The sequence below is a fragment of the Macaca thibetana genome, chromosome 5 (assembly GCF_024542745.1).
Source record: "Macaca thibetana thibetana isolate TM-01 chromosome 5, ASM2454274v1, whole genome shotgun sequence".
In the NCBI taxonomy this organism is placed as follows: Eukaryota; Metazoa; Chordata; class Mammalia; order Primates; family Cercopithecidae; genus Macaca; species Macaca thibetana.
In genome coordinates this window covers 15,376,873-15,389,538 of record NC_065582.1, presented here as the reverse complement: position 1 = coordinate 15,389,538, position 12,666 = coordinate 15,376,873, and the positions used below count along the sequence as shown (strand labels likewise).

Sequence of the window (12,666 nt, the reverse complement as noted above, 5' to 3'; positions counted from 1 at the left end):
ATTTTCATCAATTTCTATTTATCTATGTAGATAATTCATTTTATATTTCATTATTTATAAGTCTGAAAATGTGTCATCATTGTTTAACACTTACAATGCTCTCATGAATGGTTTAAGTAAGAATAAAGCTAGTGATAAGGGGTTGATTGAACTTAAACGCAGACAACAGAAATGTGAAAATATATGCTGGTTGTCTTATGTGAGGGCAATAAACTTACTTGGTATTTTAGGAAGGAAAAGTCATTTTTTGATGAAGATTAACATTTTTATCATCTAGAGTTATGCCACAATGGAACAGAAGACTGTCCTCAGAGTAATGAGCTACCAGTTGCTCTTTGGGTGCTCGGAGAATGTGGATAATGTAATAGTGAAGATTCTGACATTGAGAGGAAAGCTGAACTGAAACACATCAAAGGTTTATTTTAAATTCTTTTTTCATTTGTCTGTTTCTGAGGCAGAGTCTCACTCTGTCACCCAGTCTGGAGTGCAGTGGTGCGATCTTGGCTCACTGCAACCTCCATCTCCTGGGCTCAAGTGGTTCTTCCCCCTCAGCCTCCCTTGAGTAGCTGGGATTACAGGCACCCACCACCATGCCTGGTTAATTTTTGTATTTTTAGTAGAGACGGGATTTTATCGTGTTGGCCAGACTGGTGTCTTAACTCTTGACCTCAAGTGATTTGACCGCCTCGGCCTCCCAAAGTGCTGGGATTACAGGCGTGAGCCACCGGGCCGGGTCTATTTTTAATTCTAAGAATATAAATGAGAGACAACTAAAATTAGTTGCATGAAGAAAGAAAAAATTATAAAACTTAAAAAGTGTTAAATTGATCCTTATTAAGAGAACAAGCTTGTGTAAGCTCACATCAATTCTCTCGGTTTTGGAATTTTTTCAATCATCCACAATTTCATATCTTATTCCAAAGATAATAAATTTAGCACTTGGGACAGTGCCAGGCACACATAAGGTACTCAATGAATATTTGTTTAATCAGTGATTAAATCATAATCTTCTATATTGGATACCAAGCATATGTATGCATTTTTAAAATGTGTAAGGAATTCCAATACATAGCCAGGGTTCAGAATCACTTTTGAAAAATAATACTCTATCACCTTAAATTTCTCCTCTTTGTTTACGTGTTAACCATCAAAAGTACTGAGAAAACCACCTGTTCGGACACTACAAAGTCATCCTATGTTATTAGCTGTCTTTTGAAAAAGCTTTCTGACAATTATTTAGCTGTTCTTCAAAAATGGTTCAAATAGTGTTTTAGAATTCGATTGTTAAGGGTTAAAGACTTGATCCAGTTAGCTTTGTTTATGTGTTTTTGAGGCAAAAGATTGTTGCATGATCAAGAGCTGGCCAAATCGAATGACTGCATGGTTCATATTTTCCACCAGCAATGACTTAATATTGCAAAACATGTCACAGGATTATGAACCTTTGTCTAGGAAAATTTTCTGTCTTTGTATTTTTAATCTGAAAGAATTCATCTCATTACCAATGTGTGTGTGTGTGTGTGAGAGAGAGAGAGAGAGAGAGAGAGAGAGAGAGGGAAAGGGAAGAGATGAAGGCATTATTAAGATGTAAAATGTAGACCAAAAAAAACAGGTAAGTGGGTCCTAGCTGCTAACTTTGGATTATATCTCTTGGCCTTATATCTCAAAGAAGCTTCCCCAGGATATTTTTCCCTGTCCTAGTTCCGTTTAAATTGTAGGGAGTTATATTTTACACATGGCCTGTAAGTATCTTTGTTATGGAAGAATATGCATCACTTTACTTTTTAAGTAATTGGAGTACCAGGTGTCTCCCTATGGAAGTTCACTTTTTAATATCAGTATGTTTATAAAGAGGAGGGGGGCTGAGATAAAAGTTTAATTTTAAAGTTAATTAAATTAATGCAATTTACAGTGTACACTGCTTGTTTATTCATGCAAAGTTTATATAGCAATGAAAAAATTGCAATGGCTATGTTTACCACTGTAGTACACAAATAAGAAAATAAAAACCAATGTATCTGCTGAGGCAGATGTCTCTTAATTCAGGAACAAGATACAATGGGTATTATGGGTGTTTTATTCGCAGGAGGGAATCCGTGTGAACATATACGCTATGTCTTCTAATATATTGTATTAACACCAGATTGTCTTATATTTGGAATGGTTTGCTTTTCTTTGCTAGTTCAATATTAACTAGATGAAAAATACAGGTCATATATACTGATGAATTTTGGGAGTTTATGCTATTATCTATGTTGCAAAGAGTGTGGAATCACCTTTGGAGTAGAAGATATCATGACCTCAAAGACTGTTAATGCTATCTGTCTAAGGATCATTGGATACATTTTTGTTCTCAGAATTTTGTTATTAGAGTGTTGTAAATTTTTATGGGACCCTTGTGAATCGTGGTGTTGTCAGTTTCTTTGTTTTCCATTTACAGTATACTGCAAGTATTTTCTATGTCAATTTTGGCAAGTCTCTTGTATTCTCTCATGTCCATTTCCTGGAATGTGTACTTTATAGATGAAAGAAAAATTTAGCTGCCAGTATAATATTCAGTCCTCCCAAGTAACCAGCAGGTTGAAGTATGTTGTGTTGAGAGAAATAGAAAAGCATATTTTAAAAAGTGGAATTAAATGTTCAGAAAAAGGGGTGTATAGTATGGAAGATACATCTAAATCTTTTTTCAAATATTATAACCACTTAAGTTGCACTGAGTACTAAAATAGTGAACAGCTTGCTCTCTTCTGTTAAACATTTAGATCATTTCTTCATTTTTTTTCTAAAATTTCCCTTACCTTCCATGAGATCCTGGGTATTCATAAACTAATACATGAATTCATGTCTTAGGGATACACAAATATACAAGCACTTATAATTGCAAATTAAGATTAAAGTTATTGGACTATATCAACAGAATAAGAATTCATTCTAGAATAAGATGAACAGCCCGGTTGATTCCCTAATATAGCCACCAAGAGTTGGATGGGCTCTCCAGCCAAGTGCCATGGAGAAACTTTTGGAAGGGTTAGAGAAGTTTTAAACACCCTCAGCTTTCTTGCAAATACAGTGATTCTTGAATCTATTTAAAGTTGTAAAGTAAGTTCTAGAGCCTCATGGTTTACGTCTAATTCTAACGGTTGGGAAAGAAAGAAAAGGTTGAGAACATATATGCTAATGTATAAAATAGCCTATAAATTCATATGCTATGGAACCAGATATTTCAATGATTGAGATACAAATAATGCTTTTTAAGAAAATGATATAAACTGCATACACAAAAATCCCGTATTTTCTAATGTGGCTATTTAAAAATACTTCAGAATATGCACATTGGAATTCCAATTTGTGTGTAGAGTAGTTAATGTATATGCACACGTTTTTAATTTCTTATCATTGATAATTTTTTGGTTGGTTTAATTTGAAATATTCTGGTTGGACACAGGGCTTACTGAGGCAAATATTATCTCAGGATGCTAATTGCGATGTAATTTTTCAGTTTTAAAAGGTCAATAAGAGTTCATAGGAGGAGACACATTCCTTTAAACATATTGGATTCAGCCACATGTGCGTTGTCACTGTTGCCTTGTGAGTGAAAGCTGTTAAAGTATTTTCTTAGTGCAGTAAGACAGTGACAAACGTAATAGGAAAGGAAAACTATGCCTAAGGAAAGTACAATATTTTGAGATAGACTTCTAATGCACCAACGTCCTTGTTGACAACATTGTCTCATGTTTGGTATTTTCACTTTCTAAATTTCAGATTTAAAAAAGACACATTTTTAATATTCTCAAATATGGAAACAAGTGATGTCTGTGGATTTCTTTTGGAAGTAAGCATGTTTGTATTTATTATATTTCTGTTTGCTCCTGGCAGAATTCACTTAAGCAATGTTGGGAAACTTGAAATAAGATGTGGAAAGTATAGAAAAACACATTCAGGTATTTCAGAGACACACCGAGATGACGTAGCTTATAATTACCTCGAACTCTCCTGCTAATTCTCAAGGAATACAAATGACATATCTTGCTCTATCTTTGGCACAAGAATATGTTTCCATGGTTTTGTTAAATACACACCAAATGAAGAAGCATGTGTTTAATTTTCACGTGCACAGTCCTCAACGTGGGTACATAGAGAGTAACAAATTCTTTTAGTTGTGGCATTTGCACATAATGCCAAACATAATATTATTTCCTTATAGTGTTGTTTTAAGTTACTTATAAAGGAGAGGAACTTGGTATTTTACTAGCAAAAACTGCTTAACATTTACTATTTTTAAAAATGTTATTTTTAAAAATTACAATTGTATAAGCTGATGTATAATAACATTGTAAAGGTTTTAGTTTTAAATGGTAGTTTTTGCTTTTAATTTGAGAGTGGTTGAAGGGCAGAAAACAGCATCTCGTTAAATAACTGGCTTTTCTATTGTACATCTGAGTTCATTGTTTTCATAGTGTTTAAAGTTTTCTCTATAAACAATTTGGCAGACTGAGTTTGTGCATCTGACCAATAATTAAAATACCTAAAAGGCATTCCAAAGCTTTCCCAAATACATTTATGGTAAAAATAGTTAAAAAAAAAATAGCAAAACTGAAAAAGAGTCAGAGTCTGGTTCTGTTTACCAAGAACTCTATCATACATTTGCACCCAATTACACTGCAAAAAACAAGTTACTAATGCTCTGTTGTTGTTGAAGTACTCCCATGGGGTCATTGAAAAATTTTACATAAAAATTTCATTTAAAATTATTTTCATCTTGCGAATGGCTTAGATTTTGAAATCATTAATTCAGAAATAGAAAAACAGTCCCCACTTTATAGAAATGACTTACTTATATCATTTAAAATTAAAACTTTCCCTCCTTATATTTGGAGATAGGAGTTGAGACCCATAAAACATTGCTGGGAAAATTGTTTTTATTAAAAAATCTTTCATGAATCCATTTTTGTTTTCATTGTACTCATTTTTATCAAAATGTAAATACTTTAATCCCATTGAATTTTAAAGTCACATTCTAAACTAAAATATAAAAGTCTTACTGAATTTTGTTCAGTTATATCAAATTATTAAACACAATCACACACAGTTAAGCAGCTATTAAAAGTCTAACAAAAACAAGGTGCTGGCTTGAATTGTTCAATGTTTGGCAATAACTAAAAATACATAGCTATGATACTTATTTGAAAACAAAGTTGTTTTCCATATTTCCACCTTCGTTCCTAGAGATATAAAGTTTAAGAAAAGTAGATTGTGACTGTAACACGATCTCTTATGTTATTTGTTTTAAATTTGCACAGAGGAAAATTTATTATTCTAAACAATTAAATTTAGTATTCCAAACCATTAAAGTCTTTTAATGCTCTTATTTAAAAATTTTCAAAATTACATATATTGGTTAAATAGTATTTATATGTACAATCCTCCATTAATATGAGTGAATTTCCCACTGTAACTAATTATTTTCCCATTTCATAACTATACTATAAGAAAATAGTTTTAAAATTCAAATTATTGGTTTTTATTATCTTTATAATTTCCCCCCTTTCCTTTCATAAAATTTACTGTGCAAAATTTGCTTTTGTATGATTTAATAGCATTGAATTACAAATTAAGGAATTCCAAAGTAGTTTTCGTGTCTGTTATTATGAGATATTATATAACATATAAACACATTGGCAGTAAAGCTTCCACTTAGATGGTTTACTGTGAAAAAAACAAATCACCGGGAATTAATATGAAATAGAATCCCCTAATAAATATTTTATATTCATTAAAAGAATCTTATCTCTCATGACTTTGCATAGCTAACCAAATTACGAACCTTTTCCATATACCATTTTAATACAATGGTCATCATTTATACACCACACACACATATACACATACACACCTATGGCAGAGACACTTTCTTCTGAATTGACCCACTTGCATGCCCCCAGAGACTTAATCTTGCTGCTGATGAATATCTTCATGCCTAAGAATTTTATAGATAACCCAATAGAAAATATTAAAAATCAAAAAAGCTAATGGGAAGCAGGCTCTGGAGATGGTGTCAATCTTCTTGGCCCGGTCGATAAAGACCTTCCTCATTTCATCAGGGCTTTTTGGCATTACCTGGACAGGGTGGTTGGGGCCCTTTGGAGTCATGCCGTCCTTTGCTTGTAGACATGGTCCCATTCCATAGGCTGTGAAGCTGAATCGACTTTCCCTTACCTCATCATCCTGTCAAAGAAAATGTGACAAGTCCCTTTAATAATAGAATAGAGCCTGTATAACAGGCATCTCAGAATCATAACCAATTTTATCACGATTAATATTTACATTAATATAAGGAAAAGGTAACCAAAGCATATAAAGATGAATTGGTTTTGATTCCCCATTGAAGTTTTATTTATTCATCCTGCTGCCTTGTATAGATGCGCCCATTAATAAATGTGAAATCCCAAAGGCTATGTTTTAATGGGAAAACTAAACTCTGATATTTTCTACATATTGCTTGAATATCTAAATTAAAACAAGATAAAATCTATTGTGTTATATATATTCATAAACTAGTTTTTTTTTTTTTTTTGCATTATTTGTATAAATGGCCTAATGTGTGATGTCAAAGGGGAACGAACATACCAGGATCATTGACTGAATTTTTCTTTCTCATGGAGACAAACCTTTTCAAGCTTTTTCTTTCAATTCGAAGTCAATTCCTCAGAAAATACAGTCTAGTTCCATAATACTGCTTGGTTTATGTTATTCTCCCTGTATGCTACTTTTCTGTTTTACACTAACCTTTGTGGAATACTTAGAAGATAGTCATGTATTCTAGTTTATATACGACTACCTTTCAGGCACATTGGTTTGGTTGAAATTGTGAATTATATGTGGCAGAAGTTTATTTCATGTTAAGAACATAAACTTTACATAAATTTATTATTACTATATTCTTCTAAAAAGTATCATTTCTTTTAAATGTGGCAAACTGAAGATAATTTTCCATGTTTGTAAATAAAAGGACTTAAAGAAAAATTTAAATAAAAATTATTTAATAATATATAATAAATGAAGTATGCTTATGAAATATAGTATTTAATAACTTATATGCAAATTAATAATTTACTTTAATACATTTATTTAGAATGTAATGGCAGCTGTCTACCAATGAGTAAGGGTTTATTTGATTACTAAATTGAAGGTCTAAAGGATGAGAAGACATTTAATAACATTGTTATATCTCTCCTATGATAATACTTTTTCATAATAATATAAAAGGTAAAATAATTGGCTTGAACTCTTGAAAATTATGGGCCGGTCACAGTGGCTCGTGCCTGTAACCCCAGCACTTTGGGAGGCTGAGGCAGGTGGATCACGAGGTCAGGAGATTGAGACCATCCTGGACAACATACTGAAACACCGTCTCTACTAAAAATACAAAAATTAGCTGAGTGTGGGGGCACGCGCCTGTAGTCCCAGCCACTCGGGAGGCTGAGGCAGGAGAATCGCTTGATCCCTGGAGGTGGAGGTTGTAGTGTGCTGAGATCGCGCCACTGCACTCCAGCCTGGGCGACAGAGTGAGACTCTGTCTGCAAAAAAAAAAAAAAAAAAAAAAAAAAAAAAAAAGAAAATTATGTTGGTTCTGTGAAAGTAGCTCCTCAATAAATAATATATTATAAAGTATGAAAGTAAAAAATAGAAGTTATCATGGATTCTAAAATGAGAAGATGACCAAAGTTGATACAGTAAGGTATAAAATAGTTATTTTGGGAATTATGAAAGTAACATGATTCCACCTGAAAAACAAAAGTATATGATTATTGGAAAGTATTTTGACTGTAAAATATATAAGCAATTGAATTTTGAGGACACAAGTTTGAAATAAAAACGGACAGTCCAAACTATCTGAGACTACTGTTGTAAGCTTGCAAAAATTGAAAATCAATATCAATTTTCCAGTATTCTTTAATAAGCATGTTCATTTAGACTACCATTTCTTTGGCATCCATGAAAATTCCTTAAAGTTTTCCATATCTTACAAATTGGAATTAAATCATTCTTACGTAAGTGCTAAAATAGTATCCTTACAACTCAGAAAATCATGCTGGTGTGTGCATTTCTAAAGGAAAATGTAGGCTACCCGGGTAATTTGCACTATTTTGTGTATAAATCAGCTGAATGTTGAAGTATAAAATAGGCTTTTAAACTATAGCAACCTATGTGTTAAAAAAATCTATCTCAAAGTAAGACAAAAGATAACTTCTCAGGGAGCATTTCCAATGAGGTGTTGACATGTTAACGGAAGCAGTTGAGAAATTCATTATCAAAACGCTCAGATATCAGAATTAGAGCTGATGTGCTTAGTAAAGCAGAATTCATTGATTACCTTTCTAATTATCTGTTATGAATAACTTATTTTAAAATCTTTAGAGACCTTAGCTGCTCATCTCAAAACAGAGATAATCTATTTAAAATTAACATATTAGTGAGCAATTGAATTTTTCTCAATTGTATCTTTCCATATACCCGAGTGTGAGTAAAGAGTTAACATCCAGCCTGGGCTGTTACAGGAGTGCTGAGAATGACCCCTGATTCCTAAAGCATCATTTCCTTGAAAACAATAGAGGTAAGCTACAGAGGGAATTGGAGTCGGCATTATTTACTGTGAGGGGCTGCACCTGCATTGGGGGAGCTGTGCATTGGCCTGAAGATCTTTGGCCCAAGTGACTAGGTGGTGTACAAGTGTGGTTTGGAACAAAGGCTGTGATTCTCTGTGTGAAGGCGATCGTATACACCCTGACTTTTGTCCATGGCAGCTGTACCTATGTGTCCTGTGTGATGAGGGGCAAAAGAAGCTGTGCTCTTGAGAACTTGCTGAGTCTCCTGTGCGAGGCAGATGCTGGAGGCCTGATGGGTTTCCTGCCTCACGTCCTCCTAGGAGACTGAGTGAACATAAGGTTAGATTAAAGCCTATGGGTGTTCTGAGAGTCTGTATGACAATTGGAACCCCAAATCTCAGCAGTGGTGGACAAAAGCTGACCAGGCTTTCAAACTTTGAGACTCAATATGACCAAATGTTCCAGGAGGGAGTTCTGAGGAGAATCTAATGCTGATCCAACCTGGTTTTGAGGTAGTCAAAGTGCTACAGAAAATAACATGCTGAATTTTACTATTGGAATCTGGATGGCACAGGTTTATCCCCTGTTGAATTGGTAGATGGATGATCGGTGAGATAAAACTGAGGGGAAAGTGGCTCAAGAGACCGTTAATTCCTTGTTTCCTATTAATAATTTTTGGGGCTGGGGGTGGAGGCTCATGCCTGTAATCCCAGAACTTTGGGAGGCTGAGGCAGGTGGATTGCTTGAGCTCAGGAGTTGGGGACCAGCCTGGCCAACATGGCGAAACCCCATCTCTATCAAAATTACGAAAAATGAGCCAGGTGTGGTGGTGGGCGCCTGTGGGATCAGCTAACTGGAGGCTAAGGTGGGAGGATTGCTTGAACCGGGAAGCAGAGGCTGCAGTAAGCCAAGATTGTGCCACTGCACTCCAATCTGGGTTACAGAGTGAGAGATCCTGTCTCAAAATAAAAAAAAAAAAAAGAAAAGAAAAAAAAATTATCCTCATGAAACGAACTACTTAAGGGAAAGACACAGCCAGTAAAGCAAGCAGCTTCATGACCTGAGCTCAAGATGAAAACAAAAGCCCAGTTGGTACTTGGAAGGACACCGCACTTAATTTTAATATTCCCTTCTGCAACTCCAGGCAAGTGACACTGCAAACTAGTGACTATAGTGCAGCCCTGTTCCATAAAAACATAATGTGAGCCACAAATAAAAGCCATGTGTGTGATTTTAATGTTTACATTAGCTACATTTAACAAGTTAAAGGAAACAGGTCAAAATAATTTCAGTTTGAAAAAAAAATTAACTCAGTATGTTCACAATATCTTTTCAACATTTATTGAAGTAAAAAATGAGATAGTTTTCATTCTCTATTTCATACGAAGTCTTTGAAACCTGGCATGTGTTTTACATTCACAGTATGTCTCAATTCAGACTCTAAATTTCTAGTGCTTAATAACCACATGTGGCTAGTAGCTACCAAATTGGACAAAGCATAAAGAAACTGGGTCACTTTGCTAAGAAGTGGTAGCAGTTCTCTAGGGAATTCATGCTTTCCTGGATCTTTAGTTTAATTGACTGAGGAGCTAATAACATGTTTTTGGATGCTGTAGTGTGAAAAGTAATGTTTGGTGTGAATGCTAACCCCCAATCTGCTGCAGTATTATCATTCAGGAATTACTGGCAGGTGTAATTTCAATGACCCCTTTTAGGGTAGGTGAAGCGTGGGGCAGTATAAATCCATGCTGAGGACTGAGTGTGGTGGCTCACGCCTGTAATTCCAGCAGTTTGGGAGGCCGGAGGCAGGTGGATCACCTGAGGTCAGGAATTCGAGACCAGCCTGGCCTGGCCAAGATGGCGAAACCCTGTCTCTACTAAAAATACAAAAGAAAATTAGCCAGGCGTGGTGGTACATGCCTTTAATCCCATCTACTAAAGAGGTTGAGACAGGAGAATCACTTGAACCTGGGAGGCAGAGGTTGCAGTGAGCCAAGATCACACCATCGCACTCCAGCCTGGGCGACAAGAGTGAAAACTCCATCTCAAACTCAATCAATCAATCAATCAATCAATCAATCAATCGCTGCTGTGAAGGGAAACTGATTGATGCTCTCACTGCTGTGAAATGTAATACCTCTACAGAAGAGTAGATATGTGAAGTATAGCAGCAAATCTGGGGCGGCCATACGACAGTCAGAAAGGAGCCTACCCAAACCATATCTCCCGACCAAAACTCAGGTAGGCACTGGGTTAGGAGAGTCCTTAGGCATGTGGCCCTTATTCTGGGAAGGCAGGAGGGTATTTAGATTCATGGGTACATTAACTCTTGTAGCTGCTATACTAGGTTTTACTGATGAGAAGAAAATCTAGGGTGTTCAGAAGAAAGATCATGGCCAGAGGTACATCTATAAGCTCTCTTTAGGTGGCTGATAAGACACAAAAAGAACACAGCAAAAATTGACAGGATTTCTGTGAACGATTTCCCGGCACATTATCACCTGCTGGGAGGATGGAAATCTGTTCTAGTTTTGGCAGTGGACTCCCCTAAGCTCAGAAGCTAAATCCTACGGTGCCAATGGGGAAAGGAACAAAGGGCACTGACATACGGTGCTAAATTTACTCCATCAGTTAAGGCAGCTGAAACAAAACAGCCTGACTGGAAGGCCAGGATTTCCTTGCCCAGTTCTCAATGGGATGCTATGACTGTGCTATGGTTAAAGATGAATTGTCATGGGGGTAGTGAACACAACTTCTTGCAATTACCTGATGCCAGAGCAAAATATGTAGTAATATGCTGGGGAACAGGAGAGCAATATAAAGACTGAAAGAGAAACTGCTTGAGCAGGGAAGGAGGCAAAAGATCAGCTATAATAGTAGGTATCACGGTCACACTAAATACTGTAGGTAGGAAAAAAGAGAGTAAGATATACTCAGTAGGTGGCACTGCCTTTAACCAAATGTATGATTGGAAAAGATGTGATACATAAACGAAGGATCTTGGCATCTCTGGCTTGAGCCTAGTCCCAGGCAAGTCATTCCTTAGCCCAGTTTTAATTGGATGTAATAAAATGGGAGCCCTTAGAATTGCCTAAATCTTCCTTTGTAGGAAGATTACAGGAATTCTCAGATCTGATTAAGGGAATGGCACAGGGGTGCTGGTTTTCATTAATTCTCTCTAGAATAGCCTGTGTGGCCTATAAAGCTAGATGGATCCTACAAGCTGACTGTTGACTATTTGGGTTCAGTAAAGAAGTTTCCCAACAGCCTCTACCATGCTGGCTGGATGTGGTGAAAACTATTCAAGAGTTTTGGACACAAAACTCTATCCAAGAGTTAAGGACAGAGATGGCTGGTTGGATTTGATAGACTTGACTGATGCTTTGTTTTTAGTCTCAATGGTACAAAAAAGTAAAACACAGCATGTCTTCATGTGAGGTGGACACAATTATAATCTTACTGTCCATCCCTAAGGGAACCTAAATTCTCCAGTATGTTGTCACAACCGGATAAGAAACAATTTGGTCCAGATCATTGTCAAAAGTAAGTTGTTTAATAAATGATAATTTCCCTCACCAAACAGAAAGTCAAGGAGAGTTTGGAAACTAGTGGCACCTTTGACTCGGTACGGGTGGCTAATTAATCCAGATAAGATGCAAGGTCCAGCCCCATGAGTCCACTTACAAGGCATAACCTGGTCTGAGGACATTAGCTACAAGTCACAAACATTAAAGGATAAACTTTTATTTCTTCTGCATTCTACTATTTTTAAAAAAAAAAGAAAGAAAGAAAGAAAGAAAAAACTTGTGGCACTGTTGAAATTTGGCAGGTACATTTTGGATTTCTATTGGCCCCACTGTATAAGGTAACCAGATGGAATTTCAAAGGGAAACTAAAGCAGACTGTGGGCGATCTAAGGCACGTAGTAGCCAAGCTGGTCTCTCTGAGGTCTTAAAATTCACTGATTGTACAAGTATCTGCTAAAACACACATAGACTGGAGTTTCTGGAAAAAGCTCAATAGTGGCACTCTAAGGTAGTTGCCAGGATTCTAGACTAGA

The 12,666-nt window shown here is 35.8% G+C and overlaps 1 protein-coding gene across 2 annotated transcripts in view; it reads right to left on the bottom strand.

The window, feature by feature from the left end:
* Positions 1–279: 279 nt before the first annotated feature.
* Positions 280–12,666, bottom strand: part of GLRA3 (glycine receptor alpha 3) — a 176,111-nt gene continuing 163,724 nt past the window's right edge. For both annotated transcript variants that reach the window (XM_050789937.1, XM_050789938.1), the window contains one exon: positions 280–6,225. In XM_050789937.1, coding sequence (XP_050645894.1) covers positions 5,947–6,225 — 279 coding nt within the window. In that variant the 3' untranslated portion in view covers positions 280–5,946. The remainder of the gene's footprint in view (positions 6,226–12,666) is intronic.